Below are 26,390 nucleotides of genomic sequence, written 5' to 3'. Positions count from 1 at the left end.
ACAACAATGTAACACCCTGCCCGTGATGGCCTTAAAAGCCTAATCTCCAGTTGGCCATCAACTTTCAAATCTATTCTAGGAAGGCCTGGAAACTTTGATATGCCTAATGAAACCCTCCCGTTTATTATTCATAGAGATCAAAAGGGATATATGAAAAGTAGTTTCACCACGGTTAACATCTGTAAATATTTTTTCTTAATCCCAAGGGTCAAGAAAAAGCCTAGTGTCTTTGTCTATGCTTAAAACAAATGTAACAACACACTGAAATTCTTAATGTTCTCAAAAGTATAGCACTGAGTAAAGGGGGGAGGTGAGTAGAAAAATGATTAAACAGGTATTAGTATCTGTATGATTTACAAATGGATAAAAAATTTTTAAAAATACAGATTTTATTAGAGCCACAGTCTGAATATATGAAGGAAAATACAATTTATGAATACCATTTATTCATAATAAGAAGAAAAGGAGAGTGTGTTTGTGGGATGCTTGAGCCAATTAGGAACTGAATTAAAATCTGAAAGTCACACTCCATGAAAAATATTTCACTTCAATTATTGAGCATTATAAATATCCCTAAGAAATTGTTCTGAAAGTAGTAAGACATGTTCGTAGTGGTAACTTTACATAGATGTGATACAAAGGTAAAATTCACAGAGTAGATTTTTAAAAACAAAAGCAAACATGTCAAGATCAGAAAGCTTAAGAAGAAGAAGCAGGGAAACGGGAGCATGCATGAGCAGAGAAATGTTTTGAAACTACGGTATCTCCAAGCAAAACGTCTCGATTGAGTGACAGGTTATTTTATTTTATTTTTTTTTTTACCAAAAATGCTTTATCTTCAGGCAGAAATGCCATTCATACATAAAGAGTAAATACCACTAAAGGCCCCACTGCATGTAGTGTGCATAGTTCAGGAAGCCTAGAGACCTGTCTAAACAATGAAAAACTGTGCTGTCCAAGACCTTTAATCTGTATTTCCAATCATACCATGGAGAGCACAGAGAACGAATTTCACAGTCTCACATTTCCCAAGAACTTCCATGGGGCTGCTATCATACATAGTAGCTTTGTCCTCTTCTTTGGTTTCACTGAAAACATAAGATAGTTGAAGGGCACCAAGCAAGCGATCGCCTTTGCATGTGCTCCTGGCCTCTGGCAAATAGTTATTAGGGCCTAGGAGACTCTCTACTGTTGGTTCAAAAACCAAAAGTTGGTCCCCACACTAAAAGACTGATGAGCTTTTCAAAACTAAGTGTGAAAACAAATTAAACCAACAGTGTGTTATTGCAAACATGTTGTCCGCTTAGTTCCAGAGAATGCAAGCAGGCCTTCAATAAGCAGTTCCTATCATCATTAAAGTCTGAGTACCATTCTTTTTTTAATTTATTATTAAAGATTTTATTTATTTATTCATGAGAGACACACAGAGAGAGGCAGAGACACAGGCAGAGGGAGAAGCAGGCTCCCCGTGGGAAGCCTGATGCAGGACTCAATCCCAGGACTCCGGGATCATGACCTGAGCCAAAGGCAGATGCTCAACGATTGGGCCACCCAGGCGTCCCATGAGTACCATTCTGAAAAGTGATCATCAAGGCCAATTTCCTAAAATGGAGTCAGTTTTCAATAGGTCTCCATAGATAGGAGACTTTCTAAAGTCTATCTCAGGTTTTACAGGTTATAATGGAAAATGTTTCCGGGTATCAATCTTGGGGACTGTAAGAATGAACGCTTACATTTTACTAGGACATGATATTTTCCCCAAAAGGCAAGTGAAATGCCAAAAAGGTGTATTCTTTTGTTGATAAATGATAACATCTTTTACAAGCTAGATTAGATTTTTCAAAGTTAAGCTGTAACATATTTAGTGAATTGTAAAATCAACTTAGTGCATGGTGACCAGGGTTCTTAAAAAAAAAAAAAAAAGAAAGAAACAAACAAACAAACGGAAAAGAAAACATAATACTAATTTCACGTGTTGAAGTTAAGTATTATTTCATAGTACGTACATATACCTACATATCATATTTGAAAAAGTGCTTGTGTGTGTGCGCACACACATGCGTGATCACGCTTTAAAATGTTTTCTTATGGTGCAGTCTTGGCCAAAAAGTTTTAAAAACACCGATTTAGGCAAACAGTGGCTTACAATCGGAACATCTGACCTTTAAAATAAAAGTAACACATATTTGTTGACTATGCATGCCAGGCACTGAGCTAATAATCCTCACAACAATGTTATACAAGGCAGAAACTTTCGTCATTCACATTCTGTGGGCAGGAAAGTTTTCCCAAGGTTATAAAGGTAGATTAGTGGGAGAATGAGAATTCAAGCCAGATCTGTGGCACTCAAGGTCACAAGAAGACAACTCCTCTGCAGTGAGGCCTCAGTCAAGAATGTCGGTCAAGGTCAGTATCCAAGGTGCTAAGTAGTGCCCGAGCACTTAGAGGAGTAAACAGGACGCTAATATGGATGATGTAGTTCGCATCACAAAACATCGTTATATCCAAGCATTCCTGACTATGTGTTTATGTGGATAATGATAGCTTGTAAGGAAAATAAACCAGAGCTCACTTTAAAGTGTGTTTGTTCAGCTTGATCTGTTGACGGTCACAGGGAGGCTGGAGAAACTGAAGCGGCCTAGTTGCTTATAACTCAGATGCCACTGCCCCTTTTCCTGAGTACAAGGAGATGATCAAATCCGAGCACACTCGCCATTAGAAGCACACACCATATATTAGGAAGGAGAGGAGCTGATCTAAACTGAGAAATCAACTCAAAGAAAAATGTAAAAACCAAAGAAGTACAGCTTCTTCCTAAGAAAGCGCAGGGTGGTAAAGTATAGACAAAATTCTAGAAAATTGACTTTGAAAATAAGAGAAGTCAAGAAGTAGTTTAGGCTACAGGAGCACTTAGGAAAATAAGAAAGGAAGAGGGAGAGAAGAAATGAAGGAGGAGGAGGAAGGAAGGGAGGGAAGGAGGAGAGGAGGCAGGTAGGAAGGGGAAGGGAGGGAGAAAAGACAAAACAGAGAACACTGCTCCTCCAATACTTTGGTGAATATCTAATATTTTCTGTAGGCCATTTTGCTTTTTCAGAAGACAAAAATATGTCTTCATACGTCTTCACCTGGAGTTTTATATAACGGATATCTCACTACTAGATAACACTCCTTCAAGCTCTAGTGACTTCCAGGTTGCCACACCATTCTCTACAGCTTGCAAAATAATAAAGCTGAATCTCCTCCGGAAGAATTATAGAGGAGGATAAAAATGCATTAAGTGTCTACACTGTGCCATGGCATATTACCAGCCACTTCGATATCCACACCAAGATACAGTTGCCAATTACCAAATAGGGTCACTCATATTTTAAATTACATTACATATTTATAGATTTATTATTTTATATGCTTACAGACACCTTTTATTTACAATATTCCAGTGACACACTCTCAGGCAGTATCAATAGTGAAATAAACAAGGGATGACAGTCATTGCCTTGACTGAGTGTCACTTAACTGCCCTGGTTTCCCAAGGCGTGCAAAGGGGAGTTGGGTGCTGAGGATACCCATGGCTCACTGAGTGCTATCAGCGTTCTTTCTGCTTCCCCTAGCCGAATTTTACACCTGCCAAGAGAGAGTTGTATTGGTTCCTCAAGCCATTTATATCAGTAGTACTTACTTTTGAAATTATCCCTATTTAAATATTTTGTAATTAAATATGAGTTGTTGCCTCTTTGAAGACTTAGATGAATGCTTTGGAAGAACTGCATACAAAAAGTTACTAAAACAAAACAAAACAAAACAAAACAAAAAACAAACAATCCCCCCAAAACAATAAACAACCTGCTGTTCAAGTAGGTATGAGAGAGACAAACATAAAATATAGGAAGGGAAAACCTCATAAAATCCGAAAAGAATTCTGCACTTAGATCACTTTAAATGGTATCTCCGAGTTCCCATTTTTACTTAAAGAAACCCAAACTGAAAGTCATGATTAAGGCATTATGGCTATGATTTGTGGAAGAAATACAACAGGACTCCAAACAGCTTATTCCCACTTAAAGCAAAGATCTCAACCCCTAAAGGAAGAGTAGTGAAATTAAAATTAAATGCTTATGGAGTATGTGTATTGTTTCCATGATTCTCCATCTGAATCATTTTCAATCAGCTAATAGGCCAACTATCAGCTCCCACAGGTCATGAGCTGGTTTCTACTGAATTCCAAAATTTAAAACTATCTTGAAAATATCACACACATTACTGTCTTTTGCTTCTGAAACAGCTAAACTTTTATATATTATACAGTTACATTTAATATGTAAATCCCCCCCTACCCACACATACCATACCTGTTGAAACCAAATTATATAAATTTTGCATGAGAGGAGATTTAGGAGCACTTCAGTCATCAATCTGTTCTGGAGAAATGAAGGGCTTTTTAAGCAATCAATTCTCGATCTTGACATCAGTTTAAAGTTATAGATTATATCTTGAGCTCTTAGCATCCTAAAACTTCATTAATCTCTGTCTCAGAGGCAGCAAAGCCTTATGCATGGATTTATTTATAGTGACTATTTATGTTTCACACATTCACTTTGAATCCCACATCAAGAAGAGTGATTTGTGGAATTATTTTTGATTTTGTAATCTTTAATCTATGATAGATGTTCTACTCTAGGCTGCAAAAGTGGTCCTGCACCACACAGAATTTTAGATGCAGATTATGAGATTACCCACTTTAGAATAAAAATTTTCCTCCTCACTAAATAGGTGTGCTGAAGTCATTTTGTAATACAAAAATGTATCTTTTCTCTTAATACTCCTGATTTTGCCATTTTAAAAAGCTATGTACTGGTCTAATTTTTATTTATGAAAGTCTATTCATATAACACTTTTCATTTAACACATCCTATGGCACTGTGGACTTTTATTCAAAAATTTCTTTTTGAGGTTGGTGGATTATATCAAAGTCACTTTCTAGGTCGTGATATTGCACTACATATAGTTATGCAAGATGTTATTACCGTTGGGGAAAATACAGAATCTTTCTTACTAATGAACATCAATTTACAATGATCTCAAAATAAAATGCTAAAAAGTTTTGTTCTTACTGAACAAAAGCTGACTAGGAGATATTATATTCTATGGTTGAAATTCATGATTTGACTACAATTTTATATTTATTTGTTCTGAACCATAGGCAAGTTGCATTCCTTCTCTGAGAATACTTCCTCTAGGTAAGATGGCAATAATTTCTCAGTTATCGTACTGAATAAATGAGATGACATATATCAAGAACCCGATACAGTAATAGATGTTCAAGAAATGGTGTGTACTATTATTATTTACGTAGGTGTTTTTTTTTTTTTCCAGCTTAATACAAACTTCCAGTTAAAAATATAAAATTACCTGTACGGCCAAGTCAAATGACTGAATCCTTACTTAAGCTAAATTGCATCTTGCCACAGCCTTGCAATATAAAGGAGAAAAAACCAAATGCAAAGGCACCACAGCAGAAAGTCCAAAATCTTACTAAAAGACTATATATCATTATAAAGAGTTAAGATCCTTAAATTACTCAGTGACATGGAATTATGCCCTGACATTCATGCCAAATAAAGACTGTGGCAAGCCACAGGAAGCAGTGAAGCCGTTTTATGTAATTAGAAATCCTACTGGAAGAGAAAACATAAACTGTGGATAAATGAAAAGCACGATCCCCACATCATTTAACGCCATTTAAATGTGCAGTAGGAATAAACACCTTCCCATTCAGTGTTATGTACCCCTCTTGACATGTCATCATAAAATATTAAACCTTTTTGGAGTTCCAAAAGATGACTAAGCAGCATGTCAACATGAAATTCAGAGGGAACTCAGTACCCTGCAGAAGTCTGAGAAGGATCCCTTGTCTTTAAAACAAAACACTGTATGCCTGGGTGGATTTGGGAGTCCTTTTTATCATTTTTATCAGCAATGGGACTAGAATGCCACAAAGCCTCACTCATCATATTCCAAAAAGAAAGGAAAATATTTGTGTCAGAATGTTGAGATGACTTCTAAAGAATCTGCTCCAAAGGACGTGTCATATATTCTAAAACCGCCTCTCTCAGGTATTGGAAGTCAAGTTTTGGCTTGCAGTGTCTCTGTCTCTCTAACAATTCACTGTCTTTCACTTGTCTTTTCCTAAAACAACTAATTACACTTAATGCTATTTCATTAACTCACACCCGGCAGGAAAAGTGGTTTTGTTTTGTTTTGACCTTATCAGAATGTTATTCCTCTGGAAAAAAAAAAAAAAAAAGGCATTTCCTCTTTAGCAGAGGAGGCATTAGATACTGACTCTAGGCTGACCTGGAGCTATGCTCACCTATTTCCAATTGCTATCTCAAATTTTATTTTAGAGTCTTAGATAACTGTCACCTCTCAATGCCTTTCCCTATTATTCTTCCAAAGGGAGAGGGGGGTACAGGTTTTTAAAAAAACTTGGTTTTCTTAAGCAAACCTGCTTTGGAAGTACTTAGGATAATTCATACAGTCCTTAAAGGCAACAGATGACAACCTTAATCCTTCTTCTGAATAACTACTTGCAGTAGAGAAACTCAGGGAGAGGTACCAGGCAGGTATTTCCAGACCGGCTTTATTCATGCTTAAACAAAAGCTGACTTTACTTAAGTAGAGTGGAAACACCTAGGCAGATAGACACCTATGCCCTGGGGCCCTGACACAAAGACATCCTGGTTCCGGAATTTCCTCCCTTGGTTCACTGGGGCCTTCGGTGGCCTACGGGCCTCGCCCTGCAAACAGCTGGGACAGGGCATTCCCCTTGTATATTAGCCCTTAAGATTTCTGTTTCCCTTCCCATTCATTCTAAAGATTACCAAATGCCTATTATATTTCCTTCACTGTGCACCATCTGCCTAATTTCAAGCTAAAAATGCCAAGGGTCTTCCTTATTCTGCTGTGACCACATTTAGGACAGGCTTGATAGAGGACACCCAATTAAGTCTTGTTTTCCTTGTTGGGTTTGTTTTCCAGTTTCACTTTCTTATTTCTTCGTATAAATGTTAGCCTCCAAAGTTTCCTTAATGACACGATTCTGAAAATTTCTTTGGAGCTGAAAAGACTGCGAGGATACTCACAGATAATTGTGTCATTTTTCAATAGTGATGAAATTTGACTTATGTCAAGTATAATCAGCAAAATACTCCGTGTGCATTCTTACCTTTTTTTCTGGCACGTGTTTACTTTGAAAGTAACTTTTAAAGGAACTATGTCTTGTTTGCAATTTAAAAAAAAGGTAAATTCTAATTTAGTTCATCAACTTCTCAAGGTTCGAAAGCATCCATGACATCATAATCAACAAAAATAGTATTTAAATGTTTTCCTTCTTTAGAATTTTATTTACTTTTTTTGGAGAAAGAGTGCATACCAGAGTGAGTGGGGGGAGAGGCAGAGGGAGAGAAAGAATCTTAAGCAGGCTCCAAGCCCAGTGTAGAGCCTGACGCAGGGCTGGATCTCATGACTGAGATCGTGACCTGAGCTGAAACGAGTCAGACGCTTAATGAACTGGGTCACCCAGGCACCCTACTTAGGTGTTTTAATAAGAAGCAAAGATGGGGAGAGAAAATCTTGCATTTGCTTTCTCAAACCAGTCCGGAGGCAGCCTGGCTTTACATAGAATTAGGAAAGCCTTACTTAATACCCTCATTTCTAAGTATGTGACCTTTTCTGAGTTTTAATCTGTAAAATGGTGATAACATTATGGGGATTAAATGATAGAAAAGCACACATCTAGTCTAGTATTTCTTTCAATATATGTTCATCATTCCCTTTTGCCTACTTCAACTATTTCCAAGTTGGTATCATCAAGTACTTTTCCAAAAAATGTTTACTATATACTTGACTTTCAAAAATTAACTTCTTCAAAAGTATATGCACTTATCTTTTAGTTTTGTTCTAAGAGGATGTAAACATTGATGGTTATATTGTATATAAAATCAGATTCTTGTGATTTCAAAGTAAAATTATAATTATGTCATCTTAAAGAGATGAGTAAAATCTTTAAAGCTCTAGTTTTAGGGATGCCTGGGTGGCTCAGTAGTTGAGTGTCTAGACGCCTTTGGCTCAGGTTGTGATCCCATGTCCTGGGATCCATGGATCCATCGATTCCTGCATCAGGCTCCCTGCAGGGCAGCTGCTTCTCCCTCCCCTTACGTCTACTGCCTCTCTCTGTGTGTTTCCATTAATAAACAATTTTTTAAAAGCTCTAGTTTTAATGTTCAAAGCATTCAAATACATTAATAGCACTACTCAAAAAGATAAATATTCGAAGACTATTTACAAGGATAGCATTGTCTTAAAGGTAAGGATCATATGGTAGATTGTTCAGTTATAACTAACATGTGCAATGTGTGAACCATGATTGGTATGCTAGTGGATACTCCTGGACATAATATTAATATTAAAACAGAGTTCAGGATATGTTAAATAGCTAATCAATACCAAGTCTTATCTATGTCTCCCTGACGTTAAAAAAGGAAATGTAATAGCATAATCATGCAAAGCAACTGCTATGAAGGCATATTTTATCTGGCATGGAAAGATAATGGAGTTGTTCCTTAAAGTCAATTACAAAGCATGGCACCTGGCACATACTATGCCCTCAAAATATTGTACAGAGTTTCTGAGTATTTTGGTGACCAAACATCAACTTGGTGTTTGATAAGGACATTGCTAAATGAACAGAGGAACAAAAAAGATGATGATTTTAGCTCTATTCTTTCCTTAAATGATTAATTCTGAAGGTATTTCTTTAAATGCATAATTCTTTAAGGCCAAAGAAAATCAGAAAGGAGTCAATAGTGATAAAGTTTTGGAAACTGAAATGTAGGTAGATGTGTAGTCATTAAATTGGTGGACTAAAATTCAGCAGGGGGGAAATCAAGAAGCAACCTGACTTGCATGAAAAAGAAACCAAAAAGCTCTGGGATCCGCTGGCATCAGGTACCTATGGAAGTGGGAAGGACACTGGAGCTAAAAATAGCAAGGCTGGTTCAAAGCCATGAAGCTGTTCGACCCTTCAAATCTACTTCCCCACTGTGTCAGAGATGAGTTTATTCCCTGTTCCAATTTTTCCCTGAACAGAATAGAATCAAGGATTTATGGACTGGGGAACCCAAGCAGAGTCAGAGCAGTGATGCTATTGTGAATATGCGGGTATGGAGGTGGTTGAGGAAATGTGTTTACATTTAATGCTGGGACTCTCAGTCTTTAAATCCACTCAGCTCTCATTTCAGAGAACTGGCAGCCAGGATTATACCCTTAGAAAAGAGATTAGGGGAATCCGGGGGCTTTCAAGGAACTGACCGGCCAGCTCACGATGCAGTGAATACGGTAGTCAGCAAGGCCATCCACGGGCACAGAATGTCCAGTCAGTTTTTAAGTGACCAACTAGCGTTCTAGACTTAGTCAAGTATTCATTTAGGGTTGAGGGTTAAATAAAGGAAGTTTCAGTTATTCAAGCCCACAAAACTTTATCTCTGATGCTCCTTTTTCTCGGGAAATTCATGAGGGTTTTACTCTCTTCCCAAACAGGAAGTAGACAAGAGAGAAGACAAAAGATCCTGCAAACAAGGGATCTAATGCAAGAGAATGGCAAAGAGAATGCTCAGGATAATGGTGGGGTGGGGGTGCGGAATTCCCCAGATGACAGCTGTGTGGCAGGTCTAAAGGGTAATCGGTCTAAATTGAAGCAGATCAGATTGTTTCAGCAGAAATTTCTTCTGGTCGACAAAATTATTAGAAAACGCGAATGTGTCTGATTGCATTTGAGAGGAGATTCACACAATTTGAAGAACAATTTGGAGATGAATCAGTGATAAACGCAAACAGAAAGCTAAGCATACCAAAAAATAACACAAGCCTAGGGAAAACAAAGTAAGACAAGGCAGGAAAGGAAATGCAGTCACAGAATACTTCATGGCTCAGCTGTGAACAATGATTCCATGGCCACTGTAATGGACACGATGGATCTGGATCTTGATATAACAGGATATTCTAGAGGAGACATGATGGGATGTGTCTGCATGTGCGGTAGATGCAGGAGGGTGGAAGAAAGTGAAAGCCTCATCTTCCAGAGAGTGGAGTCGATGAAGATCATAGATAATTCTTGAAACCAAAGAATCAAGAGGCGATGATAAAAGCATGTTAGGTGAAGGAAGAGAGGTCAATTCTGCAAGAAATTAGTTAAAAGAACTGGAAGTGCTCCCCTCCAAGGTACAGGAAAATAGTTTGCACAAAGGAAAGTGAGAGCAACTACCATTTTTGTAACAAGCCTAAGAGAAACATTTGCCTTTTAAAACTATGTGCCACCGTAACTCAGACAATAATGATGTGAAAAAGTACATAAGGAGATTGAAAGAATATTTCTTGAGGCTTGAGACTGTCTTATTTTACTAATAATAGTGCCTTACACTGCAGAACAAATGACTATCTAGTCTAGAACTGTGCCTCAGTGATGGAGCTATGCCTTATGTGAATTATCAGAAAAGCTTAGTGTTGAGCTAGAAAAGAAGGCGGGGTGTCATGTATTCTAGTTGCATGGGTAAGAGATACTGGCAGTTGACAAAACTGATAAGCTTCAGTACATAGCTTAGAAAAGTCAGTACAATAAATGCGAGTATTAAAAAATTGAAATCTATCCATCTAATTCTATGAGAAAGGCTCACTTTTTTGCAATCCTGAAAAATAGAGAACACATGGGGTATGTTAGCAATAAAATATTCATGCAGAATTTCCAGTCTATTCCAACAAATATTCATGTTTATTTGAAAACGAAAAGTATTTCCCCAACATCTTGTAGTAAAAACTCTCTGCATCTGCTCAGTTTATAGTTTAGAGCAATTTCTCACCCACAAATTCAAGTGAGAACATCGTATATCAGAATCACTAAGCATGTTTGATGAAAATGCAGATAACTGGGTTTCACTCCAAATAAAGAGAATCATAATCTCTGACACCTGATGATATAGTACTGGATAAACTCCTCAGAGATTTTTCATAATATATTTGATATGAAACCTATACCAAGTCACTTCCAGGATTTCTGTTTGTTTGACTGCTTGTTTTTTTCCTTTAGTCTAAGAGTTATAATATTCCTCTGCTCCACCAATTGCCTCTCTTTCTTCAGATCTTTCTAAACAATTTATATTACACTTATTTATGTAGTATATTTATATAGGTGTATAAGGGGTGTGTGTGTGTGTGTGTTTGCACGCGCGTGTGAGCGCGTATGTGTATTTTCCCCAAAAATAAGGTAAGTTCTCAGAGACCCAGGGTAATACCATATACATTTTTAAATTTTCTCACAACAAAAATTTTCATCAAATACTCTTCAATGGATGTTGAAAGACTTAACAGGAAAATGGATGGGGATGCTAAGACAAAAGTATTTATTTTAACATTTTCAATTGCAACAAACTTTCTAGAGAGTAATTCCAGCAGGTTTAGGGCCATATTAACTCTAAGCTTTTAAATCTTTGTGGCTTTAGACATAAAATATGAGTCAATCAAACCTCAAGCCTTCCTAAATTCTTATTTATAACCCCCTGTATTTCAACTTAGAGTAGTTTGTCTGCCTTTTACCATTCCTGCAGAAGCACCAACTGCCTTTTTCTTTCTGACTACAAATCATACCATCTGTGAAATTCTTTCTTAGATAGCTAGGAATTAACTGGAACAAAAAGAATCAGCAGAAATGGAAGAGAGACCATGATCTCCACATGAAAGAGAGCACTGTGTCCGTGGGGTAGAAGTTGGTAGAAAAATACATTAAACAGCTCTTAGCCAAGTAAAAGCTTCGTCTCTGCAGCAATTGTATAATTTCTTTGATGTAATAAAATACTGTCATCTCTAGACTCCCTGCATAAATATACAATTACATTGTATATTTTAATAAAAACCTAATCACTCAAAAAGTGTTTCAGACTACAGTAGAGACACGCAGTACTTGAAATAACTTCTTTCGTTCTCCAAATACTACAAAAAAATTCAAAGACCAGCTTTTTCTTTTAATTCTCTCTTAAGGCAAATGCAAATTTATTTTAAAGGTTTAAAGCCCAAACTTTTCCACTCATTAAGATCAGTTTAATACAGTAATACAGGGACGCAGTGCAATTGGTTACGAAGATTTGCAATTTTTAAAACTCTTGACATTCTAACACTGAATTCGTTTCCTATGGGATTAGGGTTACGATATTGCTCTAAGTATTTTTATTCCAGGTATGCTGCTTTTCCCCCCTAAGAAAATGAATTTGATACCTTGTTTGAGAGCTACTTGGAATTTTTCTTAACCTGAACATAAAAGCAAATTTGGCCTTTAGTTAAGACTTTTCTTTACATGATATTAACAGTGAAATAACCTACTGGCACATGCCAGAAGGGACGGAAAAAAATATCCCCCTCCTCCTTTCTCCCTCTAACTTCAATATTCACTGAGCTGCTTTGTTCTCTGTATCCCGCATAATTAATAACTACTTTGGCAATCAGTCATGCATTCCTTAATGGCACCTCAGGCATCAAGTGTCCTTCTAAGCCTTCCCCACAGAAACCATACACCCTTCTATAGTGCACACTGGCCAGGCACTGACTTAACTCTGGACAAGTCATTTACAAAATCACTATTAAGGAAAACCCACAGTTGGGATTATAAAGTGGCTACAATACTTGCATGCCATTCTCTAGCATTATTTACTCTCGAGGTATTATTTTACTAAAAAGAGTAAAAAATGTGTGGGATCCAACCAACTGTTGCTAGTCAGTGACAAAAGAAAATAGGAAAGAAATAGTAGGAAAAATTTAGAAGCAACCTAAAAAAAGATGAGTTTCACGGATTGTTGTGAGTTAAAGAAGCGTTCAGTACATTCATCACCCCACGCTCCTCTTTTCAGGCAATCAAAGCAAGATAAAAATATATGGAGTCAATTAGTATAGAAGCTATAACATCTATTTCTCTTAATCTACACCGATCCATTTATTAAATGAAAAATGAGAGTAAATGAATTGTTGAAAATATTATGTTATTATTGCTCATCAGAAAGCTTAGATTAAAACTCTTGAAAAATGTAATGTTCAGCAACACTGTCTTAAAAGAAATCAGTGTTATTTTAATTATCCTTCAAAATTTTAACCAGATTGTAGAATGAAAAAATTCCTCAAATCTCATAACCATTTTAAAGTATATATGTTACAAACAATATTATACTCAAGAAGAAATAGTTCTCTATGTATTAATAAAAATCACTAAAAATATTCATATTTGGATTTGCATTTTTTACAAATAGTTTTTTTTGAAGTAACTGATTAAAATCTGCAATCTTTTTATATAAAGGCTTATTTTTTAACAAGTAAACTTTTAATAAGGTCTTTTGATGCTAGAAGAAGAGATACTATTTTTCAGCCTGTGTAGGTTTTTTTAAAAAACACTTTTAAATAATGGTGCTTATGCTATAGTACACAGAGTAAAACATACATAATCTATTATAAATTACTCCAAAATTAAACAAGAAATTTTCTTTTCTTTGTAAGAGACCTGAAATGTGTGCTGGGCTCTCAATGTGTGTGGCCTCCAAACAGAAACAAGCTTGCACTGTTTTATTTCAGTTTTGCTTCATTTCTTCCCAAACAATCTCTCGCTGCTAATCTACCAGCCCCCTCCCCTTTTTTTTGCATGAAGGAAAAAAAAATCAAAGACATTATTAACTCCTTATGCACAGTCATGAAAGCTGAACATATATGGTTTTGGCATCAATTTGCATGGATTTATTTTTCATTATTTATTAACGGGGCATAATTGGGGAGTATATATTTGCATAAATAATTCTTGAAAATAACATTGAAGCATACATTTTAAATTTATGTAATAAATCCAGAACTTTTTTAAAAAGCTATAAACAACTAGCTATAATTTTAGCTAAATCTCTCATGCCAAAGTTTTTCCTAAGGTAAAACTTAGCCTATGATATCAGTTTAAAATTGTAAAATGGAAAGATAAATTTTATTTATGTTTTACTCTAAGATATCTAGGAATCAAGAAAATGATACTAAAATCTTAATATTACAAAGAACAGTACTACATATAAAAGAATATGTAAAATCTTTAAATATTAAATCGACATCACTTTATTCAAAGTAGTAAGGAATCCTTTTTTTTTTTTTTACACCTGTATGTACTCTCACTCATTAACTGAGGAAAAGAGTGGGTAAATCATCTTACAAAGCTGGACATAGATTTTAATGGCAACACTGTTTCTGAAAATTTTAACTAATGTATTAAAACGACTACTGCTAAGACATATTGTCTAAGGTTGGTATAGAATCAACCAATCTTAAAGGTTGGCTAGAATCAAACATATCCATTCATGCTCCTAAAGAAGGCTGCAGAGTGATCTCCCTTACTTGCAAACTTCAATAAAGAATATTAGAATAAACTTTCTCCATAATTTTCCCAGAAAAAAATGATTAAACTCAAAGTTTCTGCAGGTGTGTGAATAGATGCAAAATATTAATTATAAAAAAGCAGCTGAGTATGATTATACACATTGATGGTTATAATGTCATAAGCATGCACCACTGTCTTCAACTCCCCACCAAAATGAGAGAAAGAGAGAGAAAGAAGAGAAAGAGAGAGGAAGAAAGGAGTTCTCTAATATATCATGACCAGGAGAACACGTGGTGTCCTTATTGTGATTTTTCAGGGCTCTAGTTTATGAATTAGTAATATTATACAACAGTAACCAAGATAACATATAGTAAATGAGAAGTTAGTGCAGCTCCACATAGGTTTAGACAACTCTAAGGGACAGGGGCTGAATTTCCATGAGATACTAGTGGAGCAGCTGTAGTGTGTCTGGCATTGTGCTAGGCACTCAGTAGCAAACCTCAATTTGGGGTGGTAACAGCCCATTAAGGACTTGTGGTTTGCATCATTTTTATCATTATAAAATTAAGAAAGCATTGTGGCCAGTGGTCCCTAAGGTCCTATTTTGCAATGGTGGGTTTGCAGTCAATGAGATCAATGCCTCTGGGGAAGCTGGGTGTGCTAATTATGAAGTTCATCCTTTACAAAAAAGAAAAAAAAAAAGCATCAGAGATGATCCAGGGGTTCCAGGGGCATGTGATGTGCCCTTGAGCAAATGCCACAAGAACTTTTAAGTCTGTTCTTGAAAAGGCAAAATTTCTTCCCTTAGGCTTTCATTCATCGATATACAGATAAGTTTGATGGATTGTTACTCTGCTAATAATAATGTTGTGGGGAGGAGAGGCATGGAGGGAGGGATGTCTTTTAGCAATACACAATGCTAATTCAAAACATTTTGGAAGGCTTAACAGCAAAAGCACTTGTCAAATTTTCACTAACCAAATTTCACCCTTCTGCGGAAATTATTGAGAGCAGGAGTGTGGCTGTGTGGGAGAAGAGACAGAAACGTGGAACCAAGACAAAGGATAGGTGAAGAAGTGGCAGATAAATTGCCAAAATAAATTCAAATTCAACAGAACCGAAGCTTGGGAGAATTGTAAAAATCGTGTATCAATAATCACCCCGGAGAGCAACCTGGCCAAACTAAAATCACCAAATGACACTTATTAGGCAATGTAGGACCATGCTGTCACATTTCCTTGTCCCTTGCAGTCCAATGGCTGCTAAGGCAAATTAATGTAAAATCTCTTATGTCATATCTCCACATATCTCCATTTTCTGCAGCCCATCACTGGTCAACTTAGGTGCAATGCAAAACGTGGCTTCATACATACTGGGAGGATGTCGAGTCTCAGCCCACCAAAGCCCACATTTACAAATTTATCAAAGGATTTCAATAACTATTTAAAGATGCACTGAGTTTAATTTTAACGATGTAACTGGTGACACACCCTTCTTCTAAAGCCTCTCAGAGGCAGTTTCTGATCTTAATCACAGTAAATCTCTAGTAGCAGGTCAAACCCAGGTGGCAGGGCCTTTCTGGAGTCAAGAGGATGGGTGGTACTTACTGCAGACCCTTCTGATGCTTTATCTCATTTCAAGGCTCAGGAACCTGATATACTCTCACAGATAAAAAAACAGGTGTCAGTGAATCTTCTGTTAAGCCGGAGTGAGTGAATGGTATGATCCACTCAACATTCAAGTATTTATTAAAAACCTATAATGCACTCAGAACTGAGTACAACAGTATAAATTTCCCATGTTTTTATCTTTATTTTATTAAATCATACAACTCCTTGGGTTATAGAACCAACCCATGTAATTAGAAAATTAGAAAAAAACCCTTGGTGTGGCATATTTTAGCTTTCATGTCTTATTCAGTAGCATAAGTAGATTGCTAGTTATACATATTTAAAATAATATAATATGAAGAGAACAGTTATTGAAAATACAAGTATCTTCGAGTTTCAAGTTTCTTTTTGTCACAGATTTGGGATAAACAAAAACTTTGCTGTGATACAAGACCCACCATTATGTTTAGAGTAAAATTTGTTTCATCTTTAAATATTTAAGAACACGACAATGTGCTAAAACTCAAACTGAAAACAAGGATTGTATAACTTTGTAAAAGTGTAGTCATGTCTCCGAAGGCCATCTCAGACTTAAAGAAAAATAAATTCATAAATTCTCTAAAAGAAAGATACTGTGAAAATGCGTTAAACAGACTCTTTGTGGCTTTACTCAAATCATCACAATATCAAAGTATTACCTATCAATAGCATTTTTTATTTTTTAAAAAATATTTTATTTATTTATTTATGGGAAACACAGAGAGAGAGGCAGAGACATATGCGGAGGGAGAAGCAGGCTCCCCATGGGGAGCTCAATGTGAGACTTGATCCCAGGACCTGGAGATCATGACCTAAGCCGAAAGCAGACGCTCAACCCCTGAGCCACCCAGGCATCCCAACAGTGTTCTTTAAAAAGCTCATTCTTGTCTACTATTAACACTTCTCATTTCTTTCTTTTTTTTTAAGATTTTATTTATTTATTTATTCATGAGACACACACACACACACACACACACACACACACACAGAGAGAGAGAGAGAGAGAGAGAGAGAGAGAGAGAGGCAGAGACACAGGCGGAAGGAGAAGCAGGCTCCATGCAGGGAACTCGATGTGGAACTCAACCCCGGGACTCCAGGATCACCTGGGCTGAAGGTAGGTGCTCAATTGCTAAGCCACCCAGGCGTCCCAACACTTCTCATTTCTAGATAAAATTTTTCAATTTTACTAAATTTAAATAAAAATATTAAATTATTAAAAGTTTTGGAAATTAACAAAAAATGGTAGAGAATCTTTATTGGCAAAAGTTTTCATAATGGAATAGAGGTATGGATATGTTAAATAATCTCTATAAGGTAATTGATCAAGATTCACCATATAAATTTATGGCATATATCAGAGCCATCTCCCTTAACTTTGATTTCACACAGCAAATGTTACTGTTGCTGAATGAATAAATGATCATTTTCAAACTTCAGTCTGCATTTTATTGTCTTTAGCTATATCTCCAACAATATTTAAATTTCTTAGCCTAATCAAAGGCTTAAATAATAACTCAATAATAATAACTCAAATAATAACTCAACAGACTTGAGTTTGGGTAACCAAAAAAGGAAATGTCTACTTGACATTAATTACAATGTGAATATAGTACATAAAGTTTGATACTGATTCCATATTTTCTAATTGGCTTCGTGGACTGCTGGCTTGTGGTGTGCATTGTTCTTTCTTTCTTTCTTTTTTTTTTTAAAGATTTTATTTATTGGGGATCCTTGGGTGGCGCAGCAGTTTGGCGCCTGCCTTGGGCCCAGGGCGCGATCCTGGAGACCCGGGATCGAGTCCCACGTCGGGCTCCCGGTGCATGGAGCCTGCTTCTCCCTCTGCCTATGTCTCTACCTCTCTCTTTCTCTCTCTGTGACTATCATAAATAAATAAAAATTAAAAAAAAAGATTTTATTTATTTATTTGAAAGAAAGAGAATGAGAGAAAGAGAGAGAATGCAAGCAGCTGGGGAGAGGGAGCCTCCCAATCAAGCAGGGAGCCCAATGTGGACTGAGCCACCCAGGCATCCCCATATGCATTGTTCTTATACCCAGTAAGAGCACAAGGGTTAATGCATTTAACCCAAATTATGTTATGTTCCCAGTGTGCCTGCTGATTTGCTATATCTCCTATCAAAATCATTGAGGACATCATCTTCTATATCATTTTAAATAGTGGTATTATTGGTCATATTTAAAAAGCATACTAGGTTGACACTGTCATATTTATTTGAGTACTTCAGCATTACTATAAGCAACATGAGAAAAACAGTAAAAGGGTTTTCAATATTTTTGGTGTGATGCAACAAACAGATACAAATGTTTGAAATAATACATAAAGGGTACAAGAAATCAGTATATAACTAAAATTATAGTAATAATTATAATTAGACAAAGTAGATTTCTTAAAGTCCAGTGAGAATTTCAAAACTTCTTTTTAGAACCATAAAGAATCAGAAATATTATTTAAGCAGGATAAGCATTGGGATATGTAGGAAAAACTGAGAACTACTATAATATATATTTATAATAGTTTAAAATATATTTTACCAAAATATATTATATATTAAAATATATTTTACTAAAATATGTTTTTTAAAAATATATTTTACCAAAACATTGATTTTAAAAATAATAGTAAGCTTACCTTTCTCTAAAAAAAGAAAAATGTTATGGGCATTTTTTTTTTGTTTTTCACCATTTTTTTTTTTTTTTTAGGTAAATAAACAACTAACCCAATTAAATAAGGAGACCTCTAAGTGGTACTTACTGGCATGACGATGTTGTAGTGGATGCAGAACCCCGGTTCAGAAGGAAAATATTCATCAGATACAAATCTTATCCTGATTTGATTTCCTTTAGAAATTTGTTTTCCTGGCACAGTACCAGAACCACACCAGCGCCCTAATATAGTTCCATCACTGGGTTCTTCAACCTCTACAAAATCATACCTGCAAGAAACAAAGACAAAAGAGACATAAGGTCATACGATATGTTATTTCAGCAATTCAAATTCCATGATCATGGATACAATGAATCTATCTATGGACCATAGCCAGGAGTCCCTTCCAAAATTTAACTGTATAAATATAATAAAACTATCCAAAGAAGAGACATAACTGAAAATGTATTCTCAATTAAAGAAGTGCATTCTCTTCTACTCTAAGCCTTCCAGTTTTACTGTGAATGAACTTCAAATTCACCAGTCATCTCAACACTTAAATATTTGGTATGCAGCAAGCATATCTGATATTCAATTTGTGAATTACTCAATTTAATTTCCATTTGGACATGAGAGTTTTACTCTAATCTTAATTGCTATTATCATTGTCCATTACTTTCTGACAGTAACGCTTTCACCCTGGTCAGACTCCTTGGCTCCTTTTCCTCATCTCTGATGCAAACTTTTCTAGAGCCACATCATTACATACATATCCTTCAAATCTCACTTTGTTCCCGTCTGCCTCTGTGAGTCCTCTCTGGGTGTTCTCAGCTCACCATCATCTTTCTCTTTTTGATAAACACGTATTTTCAGTATTCACTACATAGGCAAGTGATCCTTTTTCTTAGTCTATTATGTACTTGAAGAAAGGAACTGATTTTTATATACTTTGAGTTTACATTGTAGGACACACAGTATCTTCTTAAACATAAGGAATAACTAATATCTTCCTAACAAATGTTAATTTTTGTTTTGGAAGGCATGGATCCATGGTACTCCTCAAGAGCAGTACTGCCTGTTAAGAAAATATTTCAGAAATCTGTAGAGGCATTTTAGGTTATACTGAGACTGAGGGTGAGCAGGGCACTACAACATACGGTGGGCAAGGTGCGATGCTGTTGCATCATGGGGAGTCCTAGGAGTGAGTATTTGCCCCAGGTTCTCCATGCCTTTCAAATAGTTCACTGGACATTGATGTAGGCAAAATTTTGGATATAGCTCATCTGAGTCTGGAAACTAATAACTGTCTCACATATAAACACATATATGTTTTGCAGTTTTAGTTAAAATCAAATTTTCCAGAAATTCAACTATTAAATAAGTTGAAGACAGTTTTCATGTTTTGGAACTTCACCAAGAATTATGTTTTGGAAAAACATATCATGAACAGGAACATTGCTTATACTATCTGCATCACAATTAAAACAACTAAAAGTAGACACACTCGTCTGTTTCTAAAACTGTCATATCCGCAATGAGTCTACTTGAAAGATGCATCTGACCACCTCCTTTTATTTTCCTAGCGTAACTGTGCATGTGTATTTATGTATTTACATCCACTATTTTCATATAACTTGCTTCGCTATTTCAGGTTTCCATAGCACACGTGTCATTATGTTTACATTTTAAACAACTATCCACACTTCTGTAAACTTCATTTATGAGTACTAAAGAGGATACTCAAAAGTTTTCTTTCTTTTTTTTTTTTTTCAAAAGTTTTCTTAAAGGGTAGTAGGTCTGACATGGTTGCAAATCATTGGTGGATTTTTTCAGAATTCTAAATTCAGTAGATACTAGACAACTAAAAATAATGTATTTTGTGCATTGGAATTTATGTTTGAAATATTGGTGAAATTATACAGAAAGAATAACAGGCCAATTCTATGTATACATCTTCGTCTTGAAGAAGTATCAGGAACTCTCTTACAACATGTAACTTAACCTGTTTCAGCCTTATTTTCCTTGGCCTTAAATTGAGGGCAATGCTACTTAGCTCAAAGGGATATTTTAAGACAGGATACATGCGTAGTACTGAAAACATTGTTGGGACACAGTTGCCATTCAATAAAGCTGTCCTTTATCTCCATCCTACGTCCCTTGCTCCCACCTCCACATGAACTTTTAATATGAAAACAATAAATAAGAAAATTCAAATACAAGTTTGAAAACAATAAATAAGAAAATTCAAATACAAAGGGGGGAATATCTGCTATTCCATAGGGTTATCAATGGTAAATATGTAAGTCAATCAGTATACCCCATCTAGGAGTTCTGTGTATGTGTGTCATGGGACAGAAAAGGGTACACTCAGGAGTCAGGGGAGCTGGATAGAGCAGACCTGAGTAGTTATTTCAGGTATACTTGGTACAAAAGTGGGTAACTACCATTTTATATGAAAGGATACTTTTTACATCAAAATTGCTCACCTGGAAAACAAAGCTTTTCTTCACAGAGCATGTTTGTTCTGTGCTTGGGGAGGGGGGCATTGGGGGTGGTTACCTAAACCTATATAATGTAGGTTACCACCACTCCAAGTTTGAAGAGAGCCAGACTTCAGACCTGGTCAATCATCCTGTAAGCATTTATAGAGCAATGGCTTGGTGCAAAGTGTCTTGCTGGATTCTTAGGATACAAAGATGAAACTATAGCTTCTTTGGGCTCAAGGCCCATAAAACACTTTGGTGAGTGAGTGCTCTAATGCGGGTATGTAGGAAATACTGTGGAATAATGGCAGCGCGGGAGTAATTCTATACGGTGGGATTAGGGTCAGTTTACAAAGGAACATTTGGGTTGTCAGTGAGGACTGCCTGCCAGGGGTGAAGAGAGGGGAAGTGGAGACGCACCACAGTGAGAAGCCCAACGGTGCGTAAGATGCAACCAAGGAAAGAGGGGGCCAGGCACGGTGGCCTGTGAATGAAGGGTGGGAGACAAAGAAGTAGATGAAGATCCAGCTGGAAAAATAGGAGGAGCTGGGGAGGCCTTGGGTACTTCAGAGTCAGGTGTTAGAATCTTTTGTGGGCCAATGTTGCAAACAGGTGAGGTAAGCGCAGCTTTAAGAGGTTCTGTGTGGCTTTTAAGAATTTAAGTCAACGCTCTAAAAAGTGGGATTTCACAGAAAAGTCTGGATTTCTGGCTTTTTAAATTATTACTCTTAAATTTGAGGATCAGGTAATACTAAATATTATTAGCCCTAATACGACTCCCCAGGTGTCTGGAATTGGTGTCAGCCCCAGGGGAGGAGGGTATCTTCAATTTCCTGCCGTATCCCTAACACCTATGTGCCAGGAACACAGAAAGTGCTCTATCAGTATTTGGTGAACGGAGGGAATGAACACTGGACCTTGTTTCCTTCATGGCAATTGAGGCTGGGACCAAGGGGCAATAGTTTTAGATGGGACATGTTCTTCCTAAGTTCTTAAAGATCCCCATCTACTTTCTATGCTCTTGTTGTTGTTGTAATACCCAGATCATCATTTACAGTACTCGCCCACGTGGGCATCTGAGTTTGCCCCCCTTACAGCATAGGAGGCGTGGCCATGACCCTTTCAGGGAGGGAGTGACAGTGGCAGAGAACAGAATCACCACGCATTGGAGGGATGCCAGTTAACAAAAACACTACAAGCGTGGGTAGAAGGAAAAGAGCCTGTAACAAAAACGTCCTGATTCTGAAGCAGTGGGAGGAACAGGAGGAGAGCCACTGTGAGGGATGCCACAGGACGGAGCGAAAAGAGAAGGGAAATATCCACCTGAGCAGAAGTGGTGGACAGTGCCCACAGTACCGAATACCAAGGAAAGCTCAAAGAAGATGAAAACCAAAGGGCATTCCTCAGATCTGGCACTTGTGAAGTCATTTCAATAAACTGGTTGGACAGGACACAAAGTGTCAAAAATTTACTTCATTTTCAAAATACCTATTATCTCTCTAATAGAAGCATTTTAAGAGAAAAGAAGATCATATGCAAGAAAACTGCAAAAATTCTAAGTGTTTTTACTATTATATATTTTTTTAGTTGTTAAGAAACACTATTACATATTTATCTGATGTGTAAGCTGTTTAGAGGTATTTGAAAGGAGTTTTTAACCACACAAAAATATCTGGATTATAAATGTTAAGAATTTATTAAGGAATGCATAAGTCTTAACCTTGGCTTCATTTACATCTGATATAAAAATCACTGTCCTGCAAATAAGAGTTAGAAGCACATTATTATTCTTTTTTTCATGAAGATTTTCTATTAAATTTGATGCCATTAAAAAAATCCACTAATCTTTATAACAACTTCTGGATTTGCAGTTAGACAGCTGGCAATTAATTCTTACATGCTCATACAAGTCTGACGCACACACTTACCACAGTGCTTTAAAAATCTACAGTTTTGCATTCCATGAAGGTTAAATGGACATCTAAAAAAGTACTGTGTTCTTTGCCTATAAAACAGCAGAATCTAACATATGCCACTAATTCTTTCACAGTAAACTTTTAAGATTTTTTTCAGAAGTAGTGTCCTATAACAATATAATTCTCAATTTCACTCAATTACACCACCTTCAATTTTAATGGTGGATCCTCAACAACTGTTTAGATGTCTATGGAACTGAAAAGTATCAATAACATAATTATTTACTAAGGCTTAGTTTTCCCTCTCATCAAAACAGTAAACCCTCTTGCTAAAGGATACGGTTACAAAAATAGCATTTTTTAAAAAAACTTAAAATCATGTTCAAGATCATGTAAAACAAACCCAGGGAAGATCTACCTGTAAAGTATTCTCATGTCTCATTATTGCTACCTAATCTTCAAAATAGAAAAAAAAAAAACGAAAACAAAAATCACTGACAATTACGTATTTCCTTTAAATTGTTAGAAATACACAGAACGTGGTTGGAAAAAGACCAGCGCATTAAATCCAGTTGCCTTCCTAATAACTTGAAGTTTTTCTTGTTTTCTGATAAAATGACGTTTGCAGGTGGAATTCATTGTGGAAATCGGTTGGTTTATATACCCTAGCATTGCTCAAAACATCAAGAATAGAGAAAACGATGATGGAAGGTGTCTGCAGGCCTCAGTCAAATGAAAAGAAGATGATAAAACCAAGCAACGTTTTGACACATAAAAGTGAAATCACAAAACATCATCTTCCTTAAATGCAGAAATCCACGCATGCCCAGGTGACTGTTCTGGAGACACGGTAATCCTTCTAATACACTCTCAGGTATTAGTTTCCAACATGCACAACTGCTCACATCAGTATTTAAAGGATTTACTAAACCTATTTTATGAGCCAATCAAACATCACTTTCTCACGGCAACATGATACAGAGCACACAGCGCTAAGTGGTTTATAACGATCACTCCCTTTCTCTAACATACCCCTGGGGACCCATGGAGGATTTATGTTCTTTTATGTTTAACAAACAAGTCTGGCATTGTAGACAAAATTTTCATCCTCATGTGGGAATTTAACAACCGTGAGGGCACGAGGACTGCTTTCCTACCACCAAGAACTGTAAGGAGTAAACCAAAGGAAAAAATCCACTAGTAAACATAATGGTCAGACACCCAGCTTCCTTCAACAAAAATAAACCAACCCTGCAAAGTAGGTTGTTTCTAGTTCAAACTAACTAAAATCCTGTCAATTAAATCTGCCTCATGAATTATCGAACCCGACGGTAGTGTGAACCCCTGCCAACAAATAAATGCGGATCTTAAAAGGCCCAGCTCTGGAAGTGTCACCTGGAGCCTAAATTGGTTGGGAAAGGTAATAAAATTAGTAAGATGCCAATTATCCTACAGTGCTTATTGGATTATACTTCAGTTTGGCAGAGTGCCACTCATCTGCAGAAGAGAAGTCTGGGATCCTATTTTGGACACCAAAATGTTTACATACACTTTAACATATTGAAAATAATAATAATTTAAATAAGAAAATAATAATTACATTTTTTCAAATACATTAGCTCATTTAATCCTTACAAAAATCACAAAAAGTGGATACTGTTATTATGCTCGTTTTATCTATTATAAAATATAGAAAAGCTAAGTTCCTGGCCAAGGTCACATTGCAACAAAATACAGAGCCAAAGCCTCCACACTGGCAGTTGAACTCTAGCACACAGGCTAACTCCAGAACCCTTAAGTTCTAAGGTGCACTGCGTAATGTACTGCAAACATGTATACATAATCATATTTGCTTTATTTTCAGGCCTAACTAGAGAATCTGTGTCTTCATTCAAATCGGCTAAATGCTTTTATTCAATGGCCAGAGAGACATTAAGGGCCATTCAAATAAAACTGGTCAGTCGACTTGGTAATTTGGGAATATCAACTTTACAGATATTTATTTAAATTAATTTGGTAATACAGTGGTTCCCCTTATAGGTTTCAAGATCGCCAGTGGGTGCCTGAAACCTCAGACAGTACCTAACCCCATATATATACTGTTTCTTCCCTACACGTGTGTGCCTGTGACAAAGTTTATTTTTTTTTTTTACAAAGTTTAATTTATAAGTGAGGCACAGTAAGAGATGAACGACTACAACTAAAAATAGAACAACCGTAACAAAATACTGTAATAAAAGCTACGTGAATGTGGTCTTTCCCTCTTTCTCAAAGTATCTCATTGTACTGTACTCATCAGTCTTCTTCTTGTGATGATGTGAGATGATAAAACGCCTGTGATGAGGTGAAGTGAGGGGAATGACACTGGCATTGTGAAGTAGTGTTAAGTACTATTGAGCTTCTGATGATACGGTGGGAGGATTATCTGCTTCCAGACCTCAGATGACCTCGGGTATGAGGAGGGTACTAGTGTGCTTCCTTTTCAGCTACTCTAAATTCTTTATTGATAGTTTTAAACCTACATCGAATAGGATATGTGTCAGTCAAACCACCGAGCTTGCTTCAGGGGGCTGAAGACACACTGATGGAGTAATTTTCATGCGAATATGGTAGTTCTACCTGTGGGAAATGGTTATGTTGTACATGGTAGATCGTAAATGATAAGAAATTAACAAATTAAATTTATCTTACTACTAAATAAAAACAGTGCAAACATACTCATGAATTCAATCTATAAAGTAGAAAAATTAAGCACAAAAATTATAAGGTGAACACCAATGAAGACTGAAACCATAAGAGATATATTCAAAACCAAAATTAGAATTTAGAATGAAAATCAGAAGCTGGTTCTTAAAAAGGAGAGAGAGAGAGACACACACACACATGGGGAGTGAGGAAAGGGGGAGGCGGGCGGGGGAAGAGGGATGGAGGGAGAGAGAGAGAGAATACAAATCAAGAATTTATATATTAGGAGTGAGGAAGAAGATATAATCACAGATAAAAACATATTTAAAATTTTAAAGTATGTTTTATGTAACTTTATGCCAATGAAATCCAAAAAGCTAAATGAATGGATGACTTACCAGGAAAATGAAACTTATCAAAGTTGACAGAAGTAGAAAAAGTGACCTAATAGTTCTAGAAGAAACTGAAAAGATTATCAAATGTTTGTCAATAAAAAGATGCAATGAAATGGGGTTTATAGGAGAGTTCTGACTTTAAGGAAATATATAAATTCAA

At 36.3% G+C, this 26,390-nt stretch overlaps 1 protein-coding gene across 4 annotated transcripts in view; it reads right to left on the bottom strand.

Annotated features, from left to right (window-relative positions):
- PDGFC (platelet derived growth factor C) overlaps positions 1-26,390 on the bottom strand; it is a 198,188-nt gene that overhangs the window by 34,324 nt on the left and 137,474 nt on the right. For all 4 annotated transcript variants that reach the window (XM_041738030.1, XM_041738027.1, XM_041738028.1 and 1 more), the window contains one exon: positions 18,860-19,040. In XM_041738030.1, coding sequence (XP_041593964.1) covers positions 18,860-19,040 — 181 coding nt within the window. The remainder of the gene's footprint in view (positions 1-18,859; positions 19,041-26,390) is intronic.

This window comes from Vulpes lagopus, chromosome 23 (assembly GCF_018345385.1).
Source record: "Vulpes lagopus strain Blue_001 chromosome 23, ASM1834538v1, whole genome shotgun sequence".
Taxonomy (NCBI): domain Eukaryota; kingdom Metazoa; phylum Chordata; class Mammalia; order Carnivora; family Canidae; genus Vulpes; species Vulpes lagopus.
This window is presented reverse-complemented; position numbering and strand designations above follow the sequence as displayed.